Source organism: Artibeus jamaicensis, unplaced genomic scaffold, assembly GCF_021234435.1.
Source record: "Artibeus jamaicensis isolate MK-2021 breed Jamaican fruit bat unplaced genomic scaffold, CSHL_Jam_final scaffold_474, whole genome shotgun sequence".
Classification (NCBI taxonomy): Eukaryota; Metazoa; Chordata; class Mammalia; order Chiroptera; family Phyllostomidae; genus Artibeus; species Artibeus jamaicensis.
Window position 1 is genome coordinate 47,846,419 of NW_026522046.1, and position 24,915 is coordinate 47,871,333.

Below are 24,915 nucleotides of genomic sequence, written 5' to 3' on the forward strand. Positions count from 1 at the left end.
GACGCCCACGCCCGTGCATCCCCTTAAACAGTTACTGTACTGACGAGGGGGACCGGCTTCTCCACTGAGCGGCAGTGGGGGACGGATGCGCGAAGCTCACGAACTGAGGGTCGCTGCGGCCGCGTCGTGAGTGTGGACGCTGGTTCATCTCTGCAAAGGTGACAAGCCTGAAGTGTGCACGGCGGGTGGACACCCGTGTGGAAAGGGTGAGGGTCCCCATTGTTACCGCACGGTTTCTGGACGTTTCACAGACACTCAGTACATCTTTTGGAAAAATACTTTGTACAAGTCCAGTCCCACACCTATTGATAATAAATCCCGAAAGCCCCATGAGACAGGAACCGCAAGGCTGGGGGGTCATTCTACCACTCAAACCCGGGACTCTAGGGGCAGCCATTTACACAGGGGCCCGAAGGGCGGCAGCCGGGTGAGGGGGAGGGACGTCGGAGAAGACTCAGTGAGGACCTCATGGTGTCTGCGTCTCAAAGAGCAAAGGTCATCACCGACACAGGTGGCGGGCCACCCGCGGGCACCCGGTCTGTGTGGCGTCCCGTGCCCGCTGCCAGGTCCCCACCCAAGAACACAGAGACATTCCATCTAACTTTTATATGAAGAATTTAATTATCTATACACGTAACTAATTCAAAAGTCGAATTACAGTTGTTAAAGCCGCAGGTTCATATATTTATATATTTTACATTCATATCCATGAAAATTGGGAGGCGCAGGTGAGCACGGAGGAGCAGCCCCCTCAGTACCACGCGGGGGGGTGTCAGTGGGTCGGGGACCTCCACACGGCCAGCCCAGGGTCTCCGGAGGGGGAGGTGGAGGAACAGGTCACTACAGGTTAGAAAGGCGTCATTAGCCCTGCTGGACTGTGCCCGGGGCTCCCACCCACCTCTGTGCGGTCAGAACGGGCATTTTTAGTGAGAGCGTCCAGCACGTGTTTAAAAGACACACGGGGCTTCGCTGCAACCCCTCTGACACAGACACAGACCATGAGCTCCATCTCGCATTCATCTGTAGAAACTCCACAGTCTCGTTTAAAAATGTAAACACTGGAAATTAATTGCAGGGAGACTTCTATACATTCTTTCTTGTCAAGAAAATTACGTGTTCAAAAATATGTCATTCCATAAAAAGTAACTGAAGAAAACGCCGTGTGACAGAAATGAAGAGACTGTGTATATACTGTTGCTCTTAACGACCTCGATGGTACTGTCCACTGATTGATGGTATGGAAACACGCAAAATTTAAACCCCAAACAGAAAATACCAACTCAACCAGGTAAATCTGAGACTGAAAACACAGGCGCTTTCTCACGTGGCTACAGGTCCCTGTGCGAAAGCAAACCGGTGCGGTACGATCGGCTCATCGTACAAGGTGGCGCTCATGCCATGGAAGGAACCGATTTTGTATGTACGGGGCGCATGATTACATGCTCCACAAGGTACATCTGGGACACGCAGACAGGCAGGGACACCTTCTGCTTCCCGGGCCAATTTGCCGTCTTTAAACAGATACACTGACCCTCTGCACGTCTAGGCAGGGGACAACCAAACTGCACAACAGAGCTGTAACACTGGGCAAAGTGAAAAAATACAGCAAGTCTCAGATTTATGGACAACTGGAACATTTTTAATAGCACATGCAGCATTCCTTGATAGTGGGTCTTTTTGCAAAACCAAAACAGCAAAGAAGTAATGTATTATTTATTTATTTATTTATTTATTTACTTATTTTATTAAAAGGCTAAAATATATATTTAAAAATAATTTCAGAACTATTGAAAGCACCTGTGCAAAGGTGGGGGGCAGTCAATTTGAGTCACCAGGAAAGCCACAAAAGGACCCACTACCCTGTGAGTTTTTGTAATTTTTGCTTCTGTCTCTGCAAGTAATAATTCGACATTGCCGTCACATGCAACTAAGGTAAAATGAGGTAAACTGCTTTGCAGTGAGTTCTTCTATTCAGAAGGCAGTAGGTGATCATGCTGGAAGTCACATGATCAAGGCTGCATCTCCCATCATCCCTCTGGGCAGTGATATGGGATAGTGGGTCTCTTTGAGGACTTTCAAGCCTGAGGGGGGGATGGACAACATATGATTCCTAGAAAAAGGAGGAAAACAACACATAAGCAAAACAAAACAATGAGCAAAATTCAAGCTAGGAAAATGAGTCAGGCATGTAAACAGCATGGTGCAAAAATGATTAAAATAAAAGAAAAGGGGGGAAGGGAGGGAGGGGACATGCCACAGAAGGAATGAAAAAAAAACAACCCCACAAGATAAAGCCTCGCACTACAGAAGGTCTTGAAAGAGACTGCGGACGCAGCCATGGCCTCGCTCCACGTTCTGCAAACGCAGCGCGGCAGGATCAGAGCAATGCTGCATGTCTCACCGGGGGGAGCAGGGGGGGGGGCGCAGAGCCGCCGGGCACTTACATTGCTGGCTCGGGTCCATGTCTGTGGTCAGCTTCACGTAGTTGGATGGGAAGAGCCCCACCTGCCCGCTGACTTCTCCTTTCCACCAGTCGGGGTCCTCCTTGTTGAGGACGTTGATGATCTGGCCCTTGCTGAAGGCCAGCTCGTCATCGTTCTGGGCGGTGTAGTCGTACATCCCGATCACCTGGCACACTGCGGGAGACGGGGCGGGTGAGTGGCCGTGCTGCGCGGCCCGTGGGGCAGCCAGCTGGGGCGCTGGACACTCTCACGCATTCTCTCTGTCCTTTCCACAGTGGACAGAGTTAAGGTGCTCTGGTGGCTTTGTGCAGCGTGGGCAAAAAAGGAAGACGAAGGGTTCAAAACCAAGACATTGGCAAAATCTCACACTAAGGCTTTAGTTTTTGTAGTATCTTCCTCTTTTTGTGTTTGCTTGTCAGCAGGAAATCCACAGTGACAACCGGATGCTTTCCCGCAGTTGTTTCTATGTGACGGCAGTGGCATCCCTTTAACATGCTGACGCAGAGGGCCTGGCCGACTGCCCGGGACAGCTGCGTGGCGTGGGGCCTTTAGTTTTTAGCTCTTTCTTTTGAGGTGGAAGGTAATGATCATTTGACCTCCAAAAATTCCAAATCTTAGTGTAAAGTAAATCAAGTGTTTTATTCTGCTGAATATTTACGCATCAAAATTTTGTTTTAAAGAAAGAAATCCCGGTGTTCAAGAACAAGTTTTCCTGTCTCATTTCCTACAGAAATTCCCACATTTTTACACTTCAGATGAGGCTGCAGAGTTAGGCTGTACCCCGATTAACCTTTCATGATCAGCTTGTATGTAGGCTTAGGTTTTTCGAATTTTCCAGCTAATTCAATGGCCTCAGCAAATTACTTCTGTGGGTGTCACCCAACCCTACAACGAAGGGGACACAGCCAAGCCTCCCTAGAGGAGAAGGGGCCCCGCGGGAGCCACACCCTCTGCTCACACAACGCCACAGCTCAAGGGGGGGGGTGTCAGGCAGCAGCCACAAGATTGGCCGACCCTTCATTTTTTGCAGAGACTGACCCGTTTTAATCTTATTTCACTGGGGATGCATAGCACACACACTTAACCACAGGCGCTGAACGCAAACTCTGCATTTTCCACAAATACCACCCCAGAACTGGTGGCTTAAAGACCTAAAGCTGAATTCTGCTCCCCTCCCCTTACCCATCTAAAATTTGATTGAAGCATCTGATCTGGTCTCTCCAATCAGAGAACAGCCAGCCACTCAGCTGTGGAGCCGGCGCCCCTTCCAGTCCTTTAGGGAACTGAGAGCAACATCTTGCCCAGGGAGCAGAGCCCCTGTGTTCACGGGAAATGCCACAGGGTAGTCATTTTGGGCTCAGCACACTGCAACCAGTAGACCCCCAGTGACCTCTGGCTCCATCTCCTGACCCATTTAGACCCCAGCCATTTATTTCTAGGAGTCCCTTTTTGTCCCCTTACCCCCTAGCCCAGATCCAAATTTAAATAGCTGGAAGGGAATCAAGAGAAAAATCTGGCTTTGACGCCATGGCATTCACGACTGTCAGGAAGACAGTTCCCACAAGGGCTCCGCTGTGCCCGCGAGGCAGAGCTGCTGAGGTCCTCGGTCCCATGAAAATGCTCCCCGCACATCCGTGGGGCGCAAGGGGCCCTCACAGCTGCTGTGAACAACAGCCTAAGCGGCTTCACAAGAACAAGAGAGGGACCCACACGACAGGCAGACCATTCGCAAGCGAGGACAGTAAACCACTTACCTGCCGGGAACACCGTGGGCTTAGGCGGCTCAGTTGGAGTGATTTTGCTTGTTCCAGGGCTTAAAAGTTTTACATAATTCGCAGGGAACCAGCCTATCTGGCGCTTTTTCCCACGTGCCTAGCGAGAGAAAACAATCGTATCTAGATGTGTAGAAGGCTCCTACTCCCTCATGGGGCAGCTTGCTCTGTAACAGCACTGACACAGGCCTGCGCAAACTGAAGGACACTGACATTAACGGTGGAAGCTCGGGCTGCCACAGTGCCAACTGGAAGTACTGCGGCGAAGTTCAAATCATGGTGGTGGCCGGTCAGCAGAGCCGGCACTGCACCTGCCTGACTGCCTGGGGTGGTATGGATGACAATTCAGAGCACAGGGCAGTGTGCACGAGGTGGGAACCGCTCACGTCTTAGCTGTTAACACCAGGTAATGTAAGACTACGGCCAATGCCAATGCTGTGTGTGGGTTTTAGGAACAATAATAATAGCACTAACATTTACTGAGTGCTTTTTATGAGCTAGGCCTGTGCCACGCACACCTGACAAGCATTTATCTGCACAGTTCCAGAAGGATAAAAGTATGACTACTCCCTCCTCCCAAAGAAGGCAAGGCTCGGGAAAGTGAAGTGACAGTCTCAAGGTCACAGGCCACTTAGTGGCAAGCCAAGATTCATATCATATTTGCCCTCTTCTTATGGATAACAGACAACTGCAGATACATATGCAATATGCATAGAACACAAGGAGTCTAAACTTGACATTGTTCTCAAAAACCATCAGGCTTACATGATGGCCACAGCCATTCCTTCCCCTTCCCTTGGATCTCATTCAACACAAGACCCAGTTACTGGGCGTTCACACGCCAGTGCCGCTGCAAAGGGAGCCTGCGTGGCCCAGGGGGGCTTCTAAGCAAGGTGGTGAGCCGAGACCTGTGGTCGTGGCCCTTGCTGTCTGAGATGAAGAGAGTAGTTGGATTGGGAGAAGTGCTGTGACTGCCCCTCTGCATTCCACCCAAAACAGAGGCCGAAACAGTTCACACACGTGTGCGTGCACTCCCCCGATGACTGAAGCCCTTGTGAAGTACGGATGTGGCTTTGAACATCCAGAAACCTGCTGCTGGACCTCATAACACCACAGACAGGAAGCCATAAAGGATGACACTCTTCGGATGTTCCTCATCATGAATTCTCACTGTCCTGACACTCGCTACCTGACTCAGGGACCCACGGATTTGGACCCATCTTCAGAAGAACCCTCAACTTCCAAGACTCTGCACCCGGCTGTCAGTATCTTCCCGCCCAAACGCAGGATCACTCTACAATGGAATGGTGAAGTCACAGTGGTCCTCTGTGGTTCTGCATATTCAAGTCTGGACAGAGAATTTCAAACAACAGAGAAGATGCTCACCTGCAGCTCTCCTTCCCACCAGCCACCTGGGTTCTTTTTCCGGATCAGAATCAGCTGCCCAGGGGCCAGGGTGAGCTGCTCGGGACCGGTGGCTGTATAGGTGGCAATGACCTGGGCGATCTCTGAAAAACACCACCAGACATCATGGTGCACTGTTACAGTCAGGGGAGGGACATCCTAAGACACGGCCGCTCCCGGGCTCACATCACTGAAGCCAAGCTGCGGGGCTCGTTCCTGCACCAGGAAGGCTGACCCCACCGCCCCCCCTCCCATGACCAACACCGCACGTGCAGCACTCTCGATCGCAGCCCGCTCTCGGCCCCTCATCACCTTTCGGCGCCGACTACCTTCCCTCCACAAACTGCCCCTCCCACCCCAAATGCTGCACCTTCTGTCCTAGCCCCTCCCCCATTGCCATGAGCACCCAAGGCCAAGGGCCGGGCCCCTTTCACCCCCACCACCCTCTGCCCCACAGTCTACTCACCGATGGTTAAGTGAATAAAGGAAGGCGGTAGAAACAGAAACTGTCTCTCGGCGACGTTGTGACTAACTTAGACTTAGACTCACCCCACCCACAAAGCCCATCTCTGTGCGGCTCACGTTTTGAGGGTGATTCCTGAGTATCAGGCAGAAATCATGTCCGTGGAAGTTTACTGCTTTTCGTTTTGAGTTAAGGAGGAGCTCGAAGTTAAGGTGGGAATTTTATGCAAAAACAATTCAGCACAGAAAAAAATGTAAACAGTTCTGTACTTTTCCTGACTGTTAAAAAAGTCATGAGAAAAATGCTAGCAGGGCCGCAGACCAGGCTCTGAGAAGCCCAGGTCTGCCAGGACAGGTCGGGCACGCCGCGACCAAGTCTTCTCCGGTGGGATTCTGGTGCAGCCGCGTGGCTGCTTTCTGAACTTCTACAGGCAATACGGGCACACTGCTCTATTTCTCTACACTCCAACCCCACCATAATGTAGGAAGGGAGGGGGGAAGGAAGAGAGGGAGAGGGAGGCAGAAAGGGAATAAGAAAAAGAGGTGCATGCTGGCCAGGCGGCTCAGTTGGTTGGGGCTTTGTCCCAGATGCCAAAAGGCTGTGGGTTCGATCCTCAGTCAGGGAGCATACACAGCAGGCAACTGACTGATGTTTCTCTCTCACATAAATTTCTCTCTCTCTCTTTCTCTCAAGTCAATTAAAAAACCCCATATCCTTGGGTGAGGATTTTTAAACAGGGGTGAAAAGGCCCCCTCTGGCCTGCGGGCCACCTCGCCGGGCACACTGGATGCTCAGGAGAGCTGTGGGAGAGCGAGACAGGGCCTGGCTCGCTCAGGCCGGGGCCCTGCCGAGGGCTCTAGCAAGAAATCTGAGCTGGGCACCAGACGTGGTCCCGGGCTCACCGGGGCCTGGCTCCAGCTTTCGGCCTGGACAAAGTCCCCATAGGTGACCTATTTGGCCTCGGACGTTCTGCTCCTTGAAGGGCCTGGCACACGTAGCCAGTGATCTGCCCCAAGTGTCCTCTCCGCCTTCTGTGTCCCTGAGCAGTTCACCGCTGCAGTGCAAAGTCGGGCCCCTGTGGACCCTGCGGAACGACAGTCCCAAATGCAGACTCTTCCCAGGCCCAGCAGAGGTCGGAGCCAGGCGGCCCAGCACCCGAGTCTGACAAAAACCCTAAGACAACCCGAAACCCCACGTTCCCTTGCCAGGTGAGGCCACGTGGGGCGGAGCACCACATAGATGCGCAGACCCCTTCTGGGCACGGCAGTACCTCTTCCAACCTCTGATTTCCTCAAATGACCTAGATGAGGAAGATGGGCCACACAAACACTATGATTTCACATCTGCTTCTTTCCTCTCTCTTTCACGCTTCTTTAATGGAACACTTTAAATTCGGAGGGAATGACCAGATGACTATAATTTTGTACCTTCAACGTGTACCCAATGGCCTCTGACTTCATGAAACCCACACTCCAACAAAACTCATGACACCCACCATTCACAGCCTGGGATGGAACATGCCGTCAGGAGAGCAGAAAGGGCTTCCCGAGTCCAACAAGAGTGACCAAACAGCAGCTGACTCCAAGCCCTACAACTTCCCGCCATCTTGCTGGAAGTCCCGCTTCGTGACCCAAGAGAACACGCAGGCTGCTGATGTCCCCAAGCCCCACGTGTGAAGAACATGTGGACATTATTAATAGATTCCAAGGAGAGGATCGACTCCAGCCACTCTTAGGGAAAATTCCTTTGTCTTTTTTTTCTAAGGCTCCTGGCCGTAATAAACACAAACTGGAAGCAACTATCAATTACATCCAAAACATTAAAAAAGAAGCATCAGGGTTTGTGACTTACCAGGTTTTTTTCCTAAACTCCCTGTTTTCCCAGCAGTTCCAGAGCCCTTAAAACAGAGCAAAAGGTCTCATTTGCATAATGAAGAGTTTTGGACATGTAATTTCAACGATTAATGGAGACACAAACCCGCTGAGCCCCGAACCCCTCCTCATCTTGGGCAACATGGCAGCCCTGCATCTCCTGACGGCAGGACACGGACTGGGGAAAACCGGGGGCAGAATAAGGACTCATGCAGCTTCTGCTCTTTTCTGAGAAGAAGCGGCAAAGTGGGCAGCCCCGGAGGATCCCGAGGGCTTGGCCACCGAGGGCGTGCCCCACAGACACGTCCTGTCCCCAGGGCCGAGTCGAACGGTGCCCCGCTAGGGAGACCGCTGCTCTTCGCTGGACAGGCTGTGCTGTCTGCTCAAGCAGTGAGTCAGGAAGTGTCCGCACAGAGAAAGCACGGACACCCGAGAGCCCAGTGCCCACGTGCAGCACAGGAAAACACTAACATTTTGTTCATTGCCTTTAGAGCTTTCTTAAAAAAAACAAAAAAACTACAGTGCCCATTCAAACGCCCCTCCCCCACCCCATCGACCTCTTTATTCAGAGGCCGCCACTCTGCCGTGTCCTGGCCCCCCATCTTGAACCATGCGATCCCCGACTTTCTCTATCAGTGCTGGGCGCACACTCCGCAAAAGCAGGACATCTTTCCCCCCCAACTATTCAGTGCCCCGAAGTGAGCTGAGCTGCCTGATGGACACCCCTGGGACGTCAGACCGGCTGAGAAAGCCAGCAGGGACCCTGAGTCAGCACAGAGGCCGGCCAGGCTCGGCCGTTACAAACTGCTTTGTCCTGAATTTCTACCCCTCGGCCACCATTTTCACAGTAAATGAAGTATTCTGGTTAAACCAAAAGCTTGAATAAACTTAATGAGAGTTACTATAAGCATAAAAGTATATAATTTACCTACCAAGGAACACAACTTATCATAATCCCTTTATTTTGGTTATTGAAATGTAATCACCATTTACCAGGGAAGGTTTGAGTTAAAACTTTTCCTCTCATTATGGTTTCTGAATTAATGGAGTTATATACACCATCTCCCTTGCTATTTTTATAGGCTGTGTATCAAAATAAAGGAATAGTAATGAAACAAGGTTCCAAATGACCAGGTACCTTCCCAGGACAGGCTTGTTACATGCCCCAGATACTCCATGAAGAGAACAAAGCAACTGGCAATGCCCGGCACTAGAGTTTCAGTAGCTTCGGTGCGCTCCCGGCGGATGGCGGGGCACCGCCCTGGCGCTGCTCAGGAAAGCTGGGGAAGGCTGCCCGGCCTACGCCCCAGCCCTTCGCAGACCAGCCCTTCGCAGCCGGGGAGGTGGGGCAGGGATGCCCAGCCTTGCCCGCCCGGGGGCAATTCTGGAATCTGAGGCTGGTCTTGGTCTTTACCTTTGCAAGATATTTTCTGCACACACAGAATTCTATGCTCAAGTAGGATGAATGTGCTGACTGTTTAGATTTTTTTATTATAAAATCATGTAGGTAAATATCCCAAATCTTTACACTGCTAGTTCTTCTGTGGCTAACAATTTAGAAAGCACCTTACAACCAAGATTATCTTTAAGAAATATTATAGTGTATTTATTTTACTTACTTCAAATTCTTTTTAATAAAAAAAAACTATTTAAAAATGTAAGTATTAAAATGTAAGTCATGGCTTTAGTGTTTTAACTGCTCCAAAAGGTGATGTCACTGTAAGTGTTGTCGGGCAGGGTCACAGAAATCGAGTTTAGTTTCGAGCGCCCTCCCCTGATCAATCATCTACAGGACTCCGACTGGCCCCGCTGGCCGATGGGCCAGCCCTGCAGGGAGGTGCTCTCCTCCTGGCTGCCGCAGATTCTCCCCAGGAACCGGACTCCTGCAAATCATCCAGGGAGTTACAGCAAGCTGTTCTCAAGACCACAGTGAAGGAAAAGGAAAAAACAAGAACAGTAATACAGACGCTCCCTAAGAAAACAAGCCAAGCAAAATGAAGCTCTTCCAGGGACCTGCAGGGGAGGTGAGGGGGCCGGTGCTGGAGACAGTGACTCGTCTCCAGGCCTGGTTTTGCTGCCAAGGAGCTCCTTCGCTGCCAAGGAGTCACTCAAAGGAGGGAGAACGCTGTCCCCTACCCCCCCCCCCACGAGGGGGTGGCTCTCTAGGTGCTCGGCCCCTCTGCTCTCTCTGTGCCCCGGAAATGTGAGGGAAGGAGAACGGACTGGGAGCTGCTGTCAGTCCCTGCTGGGTTACGCACGTGCAGTGGTGCCACACAACTCTGACACTCTAACCCTCCCCTGACGTGACACTGGCCCCTATGAGACAGACCCAGCCCGCAGTTTCGTTAAACTTGCACTATCCCAGGAGCTCAGTTCATGGAACTGACTGAATTTTTGGAGCCCCATTTAACAACAAGGGGGTCATTTCCAGTTTACAAGGATAACAGCACTTACAATAAATTCAGGCCCTTACCAGCGAAAATACTAAGGCCTAGACAAAAGTGTACCAATCTCCCAGATCTTATGTCTTTCTATCGGGTAGATGAAAATATAAATTTTAGAAACTCTTTACTGCCAAAATCCTAGGGCAGGATCACGAAACACTTTACAGGGGCTGAACACTGCTGTGTGTCTTTTCTGGGGTGCCCCGAGGCAGTGCCCATGAAGCCTAATCAAGAGCGTTTACTCCCAGTCCTGACTCAGCTCCACGCAGGAAGGGAGATGAACCCTGAACATCACTGTCCCTGCTGACGCAGCGTGGCCTGGTCACACGCACCCTCCGTCAGCCCAGGGGTTCTTCTGCTTGGGGGAAGAAGCCAAGGCGCACCCTGCAGCACCCAACGACAAGTTCAAAAGCACAGGTCATGCTGTACTGGCCGCCACATTCCAGAACTTAGCAAAACCCAGCCAAGCACCCCCCCCCCCCCCCGTCAGACACCTGAGCCTCCCTACAAAGAGAATTACTGCACAGAAAGGGAGAGGAGACAGTTAAACGTGAGTTTACCTCTGAATCTTTAAGCCTCACATAGTTAGAAGGGAAGACTCCGGACTTGTCGCCCACTGTTCCTGTCCACCAGTCACCATCTTTCTTGGTCACCAGAATCACATCCCCTTGCTGAAAGGTGAGATCGCCTTGCTCAGAACTCTCGTAAGTGTACATGGCAATAAACTCTGGTGGGGAGAGACATCGAGACACGAAGAGAGCTTGGTTGTTCACGGAAACCCCAAACAGCTTTGCAAACGAAAGTCGATGATGAGGAAGGGGGGATAAGAGCCATTCAAGAGAAGTCTGGTCCCAGACAACAGAGCACCAGGACCCCCGGGCTCCGAGTCGCCGGCCGCGCACACACACACTCAGTGACCGCAGACGGGGCAGAACCTCACACGAGTGTCTGTGCCGAGTACCAAGAGTGGCCTACAATTTAACGTTGTGGCTTCTTTTCAAAATGGAAGTGATGGTGACAGTGACTTGTAACTCAGAGTTGCTGGGGACTCTGCTGTGCTGAGCCACCCCCGAGGTTGCCGGGGTGCAGTCAAATCTCTGCATTTCAGTTGTGAGGGTACCAACTCACAATTCTCGAAAACTTTTAGATACAGTAGTAGTACATCCTTTATGCAAATTAAATAGGACACATTTTTCACTATTCAAGGGCCTGGATGAAACCTATGCCCTGCTGTGCCACACCCACAAATGGCAGGAGGCTGTTCAAACACCAAGTAAAAACAGGAGTTATTTATTCTGTTCCAGGAGCGCCTCTCTGGTATCCCGGGGCTCACACAGGTAGAGCAGGCTGATGATAAAGGCTGTTCACAGCCAATCCCAGAAAATACTCCAGCCTTCCTGAACAGGTTGAAAAGGTAAATCGGTTTCTTACATTTAATTATTCAAGAATAAGAACTAATGTTCCTTATTGTCTTGAACAGGAAGGGTGTACCTTCCAGAGGAAAGTCTTTTTGATTATAATCAGCCAATTTTATTAAGACTCAGAAACCAAGTCCCACTCTCAGAAAGATCACTGTACACTAGGTACAGATAAAGGATTTCTTTTTTACTTTTCCTCCACTTTATCCTAAGCCTTTGTATATTTTCTAAAAAGCAATTAAAAAATCACCCTTTCCCCAGGAGTTTAGTTTAATGCTTCTTGCATTAATACCACATGCTTCTTGCTCAAACGTCCACTGCTGGCCCTCAACTGTGGGGCCCGGTGCTGGCTGGCAGGCCGAGGTGTGGCGTGGGGCGGCCCCCGGCTCACAGAGGCCGTGCAGCAGCATTCACGGGAGCCGGAGGGGACGTAGCGGCCTGGGACCTGCTGCATGTGCTCACAGGGCAGCTCTACACAGGGGCCAGCACGTCACAGGGCCACTTCGACTTCAGCAGTGCTGACCCACGGGCCAGCCGGGCCTTGTGGCAGACAGAGGGGACCCAGATGTGCCCGGCAGAAGAGAAGACTCCCTGTCCTTAGCCCTCCGTGCTGGCAACACGCGTGTGCATGGTTAAAACTGGAGAAGTGACTTCTCGCACAAGGACGCCAAGTTCGGTGGCTGTGACAAGGTCATTCTTTTCCCACTAACAGTCCTCTTCTGATTTCCCAGTATTCTGACCCTTCCCTTTCCATTTTGCTTCTTCCTTAGTCATGTTTGGTCACTGAAGATATGAACTCCAGCTGGCCTTGGCAGTGCAGCTGGTGTGAGATCCCGAGGAGGCTGGGAGGACTGGAGCTTCCGTGTCCAGCCGCGCACACAGGTGTCTGCGGGGAACACAGCTGCCACACCCGGGCCGCCACCACCGAGACTCTCCCCATGAGACACAGCTGAACTTGGGCACTGGCTGCTCCTAAGCCGCTATTTTAAGAGCTACCCAACTGACAATCTAATTAACCTGGTTTATGGTTTACTTTAAATTTGATTATGTTTAATGCAGCACTAACAAGCAGCTCGTTAATGTTGGTAAATAGCTTTTCTCAGACTCTGCGATGTCAAAGTCCTCCCACCCGCTCCAGACGCCATCATCCTTAGAATTTCTAATATGTAAGTCATTTCAGAATGGATGTAATAAATGCCAACCAAGATTAGAATTCTCCTCTCCTCTCCTGCCCAATGTGACTCATGCACGTGGCTCATCTGTGACCTAGTTATCGAGGCCCCGAGTGTCGAGGCCTCTGTGCGTGTCTCCAAACCAGTCGCTTCGCCCACACCACAGCTGGGGTGGCCCTAGCAGTGACCCTGCAGTGAGGCGGGAGGGAAGTAACAGTGGTAGACATTTACTGACCTTTCTTCTAAAAACTTCATACATATTATTTCATATCCTTGTAACCATTTCTAACTGAAAGGGTGGTTGTGATGCCCACTTTACTGAAGGGGAAGTGAAGGCATGCGCCAAAGTACAGGGTGAGGCGGTGAGGTAGCAAAGGTCGACCCCGGGCGCTCCGGTAAGACTGAACTGCACAGAACACTGGACTCGGGGGCGGGGCAGTCACAACAGGCCTTACGACTGCCCATTACGACATGAGATTTTTGCCATCAGAGCCTAACAGATGGTGGTTTGGTTCACGTACAAACCCTGCCACATACTGGCACGCGCAGTCCTTACTTAGGGTCACGTCATGAAGCAAAGTCCAGGAAGTGGAGCAACCAATGATTTGTATAATAAACGCTCAAAAAGGAATTTTTAGGCCTAACTAGTCTGGTGTGGTTGTTTCCACGGAACCCAGACACTGAACTTGTCTCACTTGGGGCACTACAGATGACGCTGGGCTCACTTTGACAGCTTCACTGGGCTGTGAGTGACAGTTTCAAGACAAAATCCTGATCTGTATAAGTCAAAGAACAGCCGTGTCTACAATTTAGCCTTCAAGATGCTCAGGAAGCTTGATCCTCAGTGTCTCTGATGGGACTCTTTCAAAAGTCAAGGCTCATACCAAATGTAATTAGGAAATTCAGGTTTTAGGATCAATATGTCTGACACTATCTTGGACGTCTTCGTACGCGCTTCAACATTGTAAGGAGCTGCACTTTCCTCTACCTCGGACTTCACTGAACACATTGCAGCGTGGTCTCTTTTAAAGTGACACCCAACCTCAGCTCAGACATCCTGTTTGTACCACGTGACTTCTGCGACCCTTTTAAAGAACATAATTTGAGTCTGGTTCTCACCTTCTCCCGAGACGGCTGGCTTGCCTGCTGGGGAAGCTACTCTCTTTAGACTAGCAGGGCTTTCGGAAGAACCAGAATCCATGCTGAAAGAGGGGAAGGGAAAGGATTTTAATTTTTATCTTCAAAGAAAACAGTACAAAGGATACTGACTTTTCCTTTTTTTTACAGCTGCTTAACATTCAAAACTTCGAACACGCTACAGCTGAAACACACAGCGGGCCCAGCACCACCCGAGCGCCCCAGCCCTGTTTCTCTGCACCGCGCTCTGCTGCACACAGAGCCGACGCGGGTCGACGTCAAAGCGAGACTGAGATGCTCGGCTGCCACTTGTGCTATTTTTCTCTTCTTAAAGCTCACAATTTGTTTGGAACGTCTGCATGACTAGAATAATTAGACAACAATCTTGTTAAGGTTTCTCGTGACAAGGTTCCTAATGAAAAAGATAATTCATTCTTCCAAGTATTTCCCCACAGGCTCTGGGCCTCCATGTATTCACGAGTATCTGGGACAACAGTGGGTGCTAAGCTTACGGAGAGGCTAAGTGCCAACAACTCCACCAGAGTGTTCCGAGTCCCAGAGAACTCCCTCTTGCAGGAGTTAATGAAAAATAAGATGTACGGGCTTCCACAAGGGAAGAAGAAATGAGCACTTATTTGTAAGAAGCTGCATCCTTGTTCACACGTGCCCTAATTTTTCAGTTAAAAGAAGACAAAAGACCCCTGCAACCCCTATCTGAATCAGGACTATGCAAACAATAATTTAATGTCTAACACTGTTTTCATGTCAGAGAAGCAGATAAACACAAAAGTACCTTGTCGATTTCCTTATGGGCCCTGAAATGAGCTTCACGTACGACTTGGGGAACCAACCCTTCTGACCTTGAACTTCTCCAAACCACCACATGTCTTGCTGTTCCAGGACGGTGATGACGTCATTTTTGTTAAAATTCAAGTGGTTGTCTTTCTTGGCTCTCCAAGGATACAGGGCTTGTGCCTGCAGCCCCTCCACCTTTTCGCCCTTGTGTGATAACACAAAGGAGTGTGCATTAGGGTGTGATCGGCTGCGGTCCAGGCGACGCGCGCCGGCGCCTCCACGCCAGCACCCCACCCCCCCACCCCGTGGACACACACAGCCGAGTGCCCCCTACAGAACAGCACGGGCTGCAGATGCTTCGCTGCCACTCAGGAACAATTTCTTTTCGAAAGTGGTGTCGAAACCTGCACCCCATCCACAGAGCCACTGTCCGGCCACCTAGAACTCTCCGGTTAAACAAGCCAGGAGGCCACCTTTACTCTGTCGCACTTGGCTGTGTGCCTTCTATATTTTGGTTCTATTTTAACTCTCCAGTTGCCCAGGGCATCCCACCTCCATTTCCAATCTGACATGGATGTTTAGTTGAAGGTTAACAATGGAGGAGAAATATTATGAGATCCCAGAGGAGGAGGAACTGGTATCTTAGTTGAAGAGACACAGGGAACATGCGCTGCTTTAGTTCCTGCTCAGGAGAGCGGGGGTCTGCTTAGCCTGAGTCCACTGCGACCCCTGTGTCCTGGAGAACCATATGCAAGACACTATGGGGTACAAACATGAATAAAATGCCAACTCTGCCTGCCCAAAATGACTTAGGATAAAACTCTTTATCAGCCACCAAACACTATAAAAGGGGATGGTATGACATCATTAGCAAAGAACTCACAATTAATGGGAAAGAAGAGATGCAAACAATTATAAATGCCACCTGGCAAAAGAAATACACTAGAGAGGTTCCAGCTATTCATGGGGGGCAAAGGGGTAGCAGGGCAGAGAAGAAAGCTGGAGGGGCTCCGTCTGGTGGCAACAGGACCAGCTTCTTACAGGGGGTGGGGGGAGATGAAGGGGGGCAGCCGGGCCTTGAAGGAGGAGGAGGAAGAGGATTTGAGGGCTCTGGAGGAAGGACACTGTATGCCGAGGGCAGGGCATGTGGACAGGGCCTGCGGGGAGGGGCACCGTTGGGGGGGGGGTGTGCAGCCTAGTTTCATGGAGGGGTGGAGGAGGAGATGAGGCTGGAAAGGCAGGGCAAGGCATTTATTACCTTTTTAAAGACTGTTAAAACAGAACCATTCTAAAAAACAGGTCAGTTTTCAATACTATGCTACTGAATGGATGGGAACAGGGTAATGCCCAGAGACAGCCCATTCAGAACCGGTTTGTGTTTGCCCTCAAAGATATTCGCACGTCGACACTCATGATCACGTCTGATACACTGAGAACTCGGGACAGGTCGAATCATTTCAGCATCTACGTGGGTAATATCTACATCCTACTCTATAGGGTTCTCACCTTCTTAACCCCGTTCCCACGTCCACTGTGGAAATCCTCAGAACTGAGACGGTCTCTCTGAACTGCGGACACCCCCAGGAGCACCTGTCCCTCACCCCCACTTTCCCCTCACTCTCGAGGGAGGCTCAGCAGCCGCCCCCCCCCACCACCACCAAGGCTCTCCCAGCTCTGCGCGGTCTGACCCGCTCAGCCACTTCCATTGCTCCTCTGAAAAGAGGGGCCCTCGGGTCAGCATTTCAACCACACCCTCAGGGCTACTGCAGAATCTTGCCCCCCGACGAGTCCTGCCTGGGCTCGCCCTGTCCGTCTTTCTACATGATGTGCCCGAATAACCCAGCAGGGCTCAGGCAGAACTTGGACTCGATTTAAATCCCAGGTCTGTTACCTACTAATTTTGTGACCGTGGTAACTATTTAATCTTGCCAGGCCTCACTCTCTGCATCTATAGAACAGAAATACTTTCTTTAAAAGGTTGTCAAGAAAGTTTAACAAGCGCCCCCACCAGTGTCGCTGCGACAGTAGTAACCCTAACCACAGCAGGGGCCTTCACTACACTATTTCTAGCCCCCAACTGTGAAGGGTCACTGGGGAGAGCTGAACAATGTACAATGACCAGTCACAGGTTCAGGTTCAACTCAGCCAAGCAGTTCCGCCCTCCTCTTCGCTGAGCTTGGACTGCACACAGCCCGCAGCCCTCTGGGCCCCTCAGATGCGGCCAGGAGCTCGGCCTCAACGGCTTTCCATCCTGCGTCTCCCTCCAACCTCTCTCCTCCCTCCCTCTCCCAGAAGAAAAAGAATCCTCTTTTCTGTGTTTTAAAGTGTTTCCACCTCACACCCATTATTTTCTCCTCCTCTTTACTCATCGTTCTTCTCTCTCACCAACTCCTTTGGTCTTTACCCCGTTGCAGTCTACTCTGTCTTGCTAGGACCGCACCCCTGGATAACAGGAGCACACCCTCCTTTCTGGAAACAGCCCCTCCTCCTCCACTGAGGTCCGTGACCAAACAGGGGACCCGCGCTAACTGCACAGTTGGGACGGACACGAAGGAAAGGAACACCTGCCAGGAGCGCCTCTTCCGGCACGCGGAACGCACACGCGCCCCTCTTTCCCATCTTCCCCCCACCTCCTCTCTCCTCTGAGGACCTCCCACACATCCTTCGGTCTGATTCACGTCCAGAAGGGGCCCCCAGTGTCCCCCTCTCACCTTCAACTTCACACGCCTGACACCCAACTCCTCCCTCTGACTGATAACCAGCTTCTCCTTCCGCCTCCCTTGTCTCTCTCGAAGGTCGGGTCTGGTTCTCAGCCGCAGACCCCTCTCCTCCCCTGGGCGGCCCGGGGACTCCACCCTCTTTCACTGCGGTGCTGTCCCGATGCTGTCCACGGGAATCTGCCCAGAGCCCACGCTCAGCCTGGCGGTTCCCCGACCAGAAGCTATCCCTGCCCACCCCGGGCCCACCAGATGGCCATTTGCTCGTTTGGTTTGACTGACTGTTTACAGAAATTTCGTTTCTGTATCTTCAGTGCAGTAAGTAAAAACAGAAAGACTCGGAGAAGCCACCCTCACTCTCCCTGAAGTCTCTCTTTCTCAGCAGGCCCTTCAGAGCTTCCCGCTAACCTGCCATCAGTCTGGTTTCCAATAAACACTCAGTGGCCCGGCCCAGTGGACTGACTCCCCGTAATTTTCCTGGAACACACTCTGGTTTCTGGTCCTACCGCCTCTCCCACGGCGCCTGCCGTCTGGCATGCCAGCCCTCTCCTTCCCTAGTAGAATCTTCCCCGTTGTTCGAGATGTGGTACAAATGCCACTTCCTCAATGACGCTTCCCTGAACGCGCCCGGCAGGAGAGGCTCCCCCTCCCTCACTATTCACGACTCAGTCCAGGCTCCTTAAAGACGACTGGACGCCAGCTGGCCCAGATGCATTTAAGGAGGCTTCCTTCTAAATGACACAGTCCCCAAGCACTGGCTGAACATGTCGGTACCCTACAGCATGCTAGGTCCCCGTACTCCGAGCGACTGCTTTTACCTGGCCCAGAACAGGAGATGGAGAGGAGCCGGTGGCCGTGGCTGGAGTGAAAGCTGACCTCTGCCTTAACTGGCCGGCACTGGGCACCGTGAGCGAGGGTTGGGCCGCCCAGGCATCCCAGTGATCGGTTTCTGGTTTCTCATTCGTGTTGGTGGGCCACCTGGAACGAGACACACGCCACCATGAGTAGCAGGTACTTCTAACTCGCCCGCTTTCCCCCCAGTAAACACAAACCCAGGACCTGGGTGGGGTTTTCTAAAGTTCAAGGATAAGGAGGAGAGGAAAAATCACTGGACCTAGTGGGGTCCGAGTGTCACATGCTAGCAACGAACCTCAGGCAGATTCGAGCAGAATCTCTGAACCTAGGTGTCCTCACTGGTAAAATGGGAACAGTATCCTGACACTTTGGCTGGTTGAGAGGGTCCCATGAAATACTGGATGGGAAGAACTCTGTAACTCCAAAGCACCAGAGAAACACCCTCACCGATCATGACTGTCATTTGTAACAATGGCTAAATCAGCAAAAAAAGAAGTTCGACACCAGGCACGAAAACACACCGGGTTGGCAGCTGGTGCCCTTCGCACCCTTGGCGATCCCGTCCACCACACGGCAAGCCCTGGGCCTCGGGGCCACACGCCAGTTGTCCTGGATCTCTGGGATGGCTTCATTTTGTAACTTTATAATGGTAAATAAACACACCTCTGAGACTACGGATCTACATGGAATTTACTTTTTACAACTTTGTGAGACATAAGTTGAAAATCAAGACAATTCCTTTGCTGGACTGCACGTCCTGATCTGGGTTTGGAAAATGAGACCGCACAGTACACACTCGATGAAGAAGGGCCACACCGACTGGACCCACTCGAAACAGAACATGGTATCTGTCTTCTATTTCAGCCTGTGCCTTGGTCTAAACACTCAGCACTCCTCAATCAAGATCAAGAAAGGAAGGGAGAGTTTCAACTTGGGCTCATGCCAGCGAAGGCTACTTTCAGCAGAGATCAGACAGGGGCCTCTGTTTGGTGCCCTCAGCCTCTCACACGAAATCTCAGTGGGGAACACTTGCTATTCCTCACACGCGTCCCTGCATTTCCTCCTGCCCTTGGTCATCGACACCCCCTATTTCCTCGTTCTGAGCTGTCTGACCCTTCTCCAGCATTTGACTCCGTGTCTTCAATTTCTTTCCTCTGAAAGATGGTGAGACTTTAACAAACTGAAACACTCACTCCAATCACATGTACCTCAATGCTGGTGTGGAGTATTTTTAGACAACTGCACATCTACACCAAGGTCCTGTAACCGAGCGTGTGGACAGAATCCAGCTATCTTCTCCACCCTTTGCTGACACCTGTTTTTAATGCCATTTCCTGATGACCAAGGGCACAGCACCAACAGTGGTCATGGGCGAGAACACACCCCTCTTTCCTCTCTGTCCATTTATTTGTAAAAAATGGATGAAGAGGGAAGCTTTAAAAGAAACAGCTTTCCCTCTTACTCAGAACCACATGACTGAAGTCAATTTCTGTTTCTGTCCAAGAAATGCTATTTACATGCAGGACGTGACTAAGTATTTGCTGACAGATGTGGACATCAAAGAGATCGTTAGGAAACTAGTTCTCCATTTCTTCCAGAAGGAAAGCGGCTGACAGATGACCAAATGGAACAAGAGAACAGGCTTCCATTCGCGGCGGGCAACCACGGCTGAGCGACGGCATCTAACATCCACTAGAGGCTCCACGCCCACCTCTCGCCAGTGGAGCAGTCAGAGAGGCAATGAAAGCGAGCCGGCTTCCTCCTGCGATGGACACCCCAAACAGTAACAACGCTGCAAGGAAAAAGGTCTCTCAGCAGGGATTCCAGGTCACCAGCAATAGCAAGGCTGCACGTACGTGGAGCTGAAGTCGGCCCAGTTGTTGGGGGTCGCGGAGGGCTCAGCAGAGGTCACCACTGGAGGTGCGGGGGTCTCCCTCACTGCCACCTTGGGTGCAGGGGTGGAGGTCAGGTCCGTCACTGGTTTGACTGGAGCAGGAACCTCGTTTTCTGGGATTTTCTCTGCGTAGTTTGCAGGAAACCACCCAGTCTTTCCTTTCAATTCTCCTCCTAGCCATCCCGGCTCTCCAGTCTGGCTTTCGTCCACCTGCAGGAGAGTCATGGGGTTTAGTTTCAGTGGGACTGACCCGTAAAGACACCAGACACTCTACAGAACGAGGCCCCGAGTCCCAACAGACTGACACGTGGCACAGACAGCTCTGCATCTGACTCAGGCCAGGATCTGGAGAGACGCTTCTACCCCCTGGCTCCGGACAGACAGGAAGCACTACGTACAGTTCCGGCTCTTGCCCTCTGTGCTTCTTTGCCTTTTTTCCCTCTTTCCAGTCCTGGCAGTTCAGAGAAAGTGCCTGAAGTCCTTTGGCCCCCAGTTTAAACTGCTAGAGCTATTTTGAATTGGAAAGTGATCTGACACATTTCATCACTCAAGAAGTCACATAATTATCACAAGTAATTTGAATTGGGTGATTATTTAAAGTTGAAAGCAAAGGGTGCAATCAATATAAATTTAGTGCTCTAAAAATCTCCGACAAGCAAGGAGTCATTCGGCCTACAGACAAGAAGATGAAAACCACAGCCTTAGGCGGTTTCCACCGGGAGCAAAGCTGACTGCTGTGTCCAGCCTTTGAAAAGCTCTGCAGATACATGATGGAAAAATTAAGGAAATAATTATTTATAGTAACAATGTTTATTAAGGTCCCATAGTTTTCTTTCATACAAACTTAATCTTAATAGTCATGAAGTGCATACAAGACTACAGAATTCTGCTGTTTAAAAATTTCAGAGGCTATTCAATATACCAAGTGCTTCTAACGTTTGCACCGTATTTCAATTGATTCAAAAGGATTCTTCAAAGTCAGCAGAATGATTCTACTATTTTCTGAGCAACAGTAGAATGAGTTTGGAGGACGGTTACATTCACTATTAGAAAATTATGTTGACTATGGTAAGTCAAAATAAGGGTCTATCGGAGACCTGATCTTATTCGAATCCCTTAACACACTATCTAAGTAAACATTTAACACTTCAGTGGACATTAATGTTACTTTTTAGAAATCACAGAAACGAATAGGTAGGGTCTTAACAATGATTTCAAAAAATTAGCAGAAATACCAGTTTTCCAACCCATTCCAATACTCAGTAAACAACCAACCAAACAAAGAGCAAAGAGCTGCGGGACCGAACGTCCATCGCACTCCACGCGGCGTCGGTAACGGGTGGAACACCCATTCACCTGCCTGCACTGGAAAGGCCGTGGGACGGGTGGGAAGAGTGGGACACTCAGCTGCCCTCCTGAACTCTACGCGTCACTTACCAAACAATCAGTACAGAGGGCGCACGTCAGTACTGCTGCCCCACCTGGGAACCTCTTTGTCATGGGGAAAAGCCATGTTCGAAGTGGAGAATTCTTCCACCGGGCGTGGCCCATGCAGAGTACAAGCCCCCTCAGAGGTTCTCCATCTCGCCTTCCAGTTCTGTTATTCTGGCCACTCACCATCGACTCCCCCACACTGCACCGCTCCTTCCACTTCCTGGGCAACCCCGAAAGCTTCTCTATATGAGAATTTTAGATGACATTTTTTCTACTTGGATCTTATTTTATTTATTAATATAGTTTCTTTTAAAGATTTTATTTTTGAGAGAGAGAGAATGGGAGGGACTGAAACACTGATGAGTTGCTTTTGGTTTGCCCCCAAATAGGGACCTGGCCCACAACTCAGGCATGTGGTGTGACTGGGAATCGAACTAGCAACCTTCAATTCACAGGCCAACCTGCAACCCACTGAGCCACACCAGCCAGGGCTACTTGAATCTTATTTTATACTAAACACAAAAATGGCTACATGCCTTTCCTTCTTCCTCCTTTATATTTACTAGTGATATTATGACACGTTTTAACTTTGCAGCTGCTTTGCCCTGGTAGCACAGCTGTTTTCAAACCAGCCTGTGCCAGGGCCTCCCCAACTTCTCAGGAGGTCCAGCAGTCATTCTGGGCAAAGGGGAGAGGCCATGCCGGTGAGTCAGGAGCCACAGCCACGTAGCAGCAGTCTCTAGACAGCAAAGCGAGGATGGGGCAGGGCCCAGCAATCGGCCTGCCCCAACTTAAACAGCACTTCTCCAGCTTATCGACTGGCTCACTGGGGGGCAAGTTCAACCTCCTGTCGCCTCGGCTCCCTCACCTGTGAAGTGGGGATCGCAACTGTACCTGTCTGCTCCAGCTGCTGCGAGGGCTGTTGCACATTTAGAGCGCTGCAGGGCATATGATGAGCGTTTAGTGGTGGGCTTGTTAAAGCCACCTCTCCTACTGTCCAGGCGCCTGCACTGCGGCCCTCCGCCTTGGGCTTCCACTCATTCTAAAAGCCTGGCCTCCGCTAGGCCCTTGCCTTAAGCAAGCACCTCTGGTCCTGCATATGGGGGCTGCCCTGCTCTAGAAACCGGGTCTGGCAGAAGCCTTCAGGTGTGCCTCTGGCCAGCAGTAATGCCTTAGAGCTGGGGGGTCAACCCCTGCTCACGGGCTCTCTGGAACTTCTCCAGGTCTGTACAAGCTGGACTTCCTGGATGCCAGCTGCCTGACCCGTATCCTGTGGTCCCCTGTGACACAGGGTCTTTTCTGGTCAACAAACTTCTGGCTGACCGGCCTGCAGCTGGATCGGAAGCCCCGAGGAATGTCCCGCTCTGTGGGCAGACTGACCACGCCCATTCCTGTCCCCTGCAGGGCAGAAGGCACCTCCCCTCCGAAAGCTGCTGTGACTACTTAGGATGGGCAAAGGCTGCCCATGACCTGTGCAAATAAGAACTTGCCCCTCCCTTCACAGCATTTCTCTTTTAGCCAAGAAATTCCCTGGTCAACTTTGACCAAACAACAGTCTCAATCAACTGGATTTATTCTTAAGGGATTTTTATGAATAATTACATTTTCATTTTAATGTTCAGAGAATAAAATAAAAATTCACTCTTCACATTAAATTAACCAGTTAGAGAAAGCACAAAGGTTCTCATAGGAAAATGAGAAGCATTTCTTCCTGGGTTTGGGAAACTTTAGCCGCAATGTCAATCCGACTGTGGAAAACCATTATACAAGACTAGGGTAAGAACCCAAAAAGCGGGGCCTACTAACTTCTTTGTAACACAGAGGCCTCAATGAGGACTTGGACACGAGTACAAAAAGTGGAATCATGCTGGTGGCTATAAATCAGAGGGATTCAAAAGATTAACAGCAGTGGCCTTAATACAGTTTCATGTAACCAGACCCATGGAGCTGCCTCCCAGTATCTGGCGTCATCACAGTGGAAATCAGCCAAGTGAGAAGCACAAACCCCAGGCGTGACCTACATGCCTGGGAATATGCCGTGGATCTAGAAAAGGTGAGTAGTTACACGCTGTGCACTGCAGGGCACGCAGTCGGAAGCACACCATGGCTGTCAGGCTCGAACACACGTGGCTGGAGCCCAGCGATAGCACATCTCCTTTCTCAGCGTTTTGTGCTTCACAGCTGCCACCTTCATTAGGAAGGCAGCGTTACTATGTCTACAACCCCCGACTTTTGTCACAAGAACAGGGAAGAACAGTCCCCTCTCCCCTCACAAGCACGACAAAGACCGGGAAGAGCAGACAGGTTCAGGGTGTGGATGGACTCCCACCAGCTCACGAGCTGGCATTCGCTGAGCCACTGGGAGCAGCACGCGTTTCGTGCGTCTGCCCGGTGGAAGTAGAGGGCTTCCCTCGAAACTCCTGGGTGAGGATACTGAATTGCTTTTTAAAGCTCCAATCTGGAGGCTGGCAAATTTTTCCTCTAACTATCACACTACTCAGCTCTGCCGCCGCAACGAGAAAACCGCTGGAGACAGTAGGTATGTGAAGGAACCTGGCTGTGTGCCCACAGAACTTCCTTCTGAGGCCCCAGGCGGCCCTGGCCCGGCCCTGGTCCACGTGCGTGCACTGGCCCCTCCAAACAGCCGCAATGCTCTGACTAAATATGACCAAACAAGCAGTGCTCAGATGGTAAGCTTATGAAAATCTAAGGAAGGCAGAAAGGAAAGGGTAAGTTTAAAAAAAATTCTCCATCCAGAGAAGAAAAGGCAGAACTGGGTTTAAATTGGTATGAGAGGAAAGCTGAGTGAGAAGACAGACACTTTCCAGAACGATTTGACCTGCTGATGGCTGACAACTGCTAAGGAAGTTTCCTTTTTTGGGTATTTTAAGAAGAGGGTATTTTTTCAGAACTACTGTAGGACTAGTCCTGACAAGAAAGAGAGATTAGGTTTTATCAGTGCTCAGATCAGTAGTTCCTGAAACTAAACCCCAAGAGAATCATCTGGAGAGGACGCTAAGCCTGTGCATGGACTCGCTGTACCCAAGACTCTGGGGAGGGGCCTTGGACGGTTCCTC

General features: G+C 50.8%; 1 protein-coding gene across 9 annotated transcripts in view; it reads right to left on the reverse strand.

Annotated features, from left to right (window-relative positions):
- ITSN1 (intersectin 1) overlaps positions 1-24,915 on the reverse strand; it is a 169,997-nt gene that overhangs the window by 36,023 nt on the left and 109,059 nt on the right. For 7 of the 9 annotated variants that reach the window (XM_037127146.2, XM_053657685.1, XM_053657687.1 and 4 more), the window contains 9 exons: positions 20,367-20,614; positions 18,474-18,633; positions 14,937-15,142; positions 14,126-14,208; positions 10,977-11,143; positions 7,953-7,998; positions 5,621-5,742; positions 4,217-4,334; positions 2,445-2,636 (listed from right to left, as the gene is read on the reverse strand). In XM_037127146.2, the coding sequence (XP_036983041.2) occupies positions 2,445-2,636; positions 4,217-4,334; positions 5,621-5,742; positions 7,953-7,998; positions 10,977-11,143; positions 14,126-14,208; positions 14,937-15,142; positions 18,474-18,633; positions 20,367-20,614 (1,342 nt within the window). Of the gene's footprint in view, positions 1-598; positions 2,111-2,444; positions 2,637-4,216; positions 4,335-5,620; positions 5,743-7,952; positions 7,999-10,976; positions 11,144-14,125; positions 14,209-14,936; positions 15,143-18,473; positions 18,634-20,366; positions 20,615-24,915 lie in introns of those variants that run through there. The other 2 variants (XM_037127142.2, XM_053657689.1) reach the window with 2 other exon arrangements.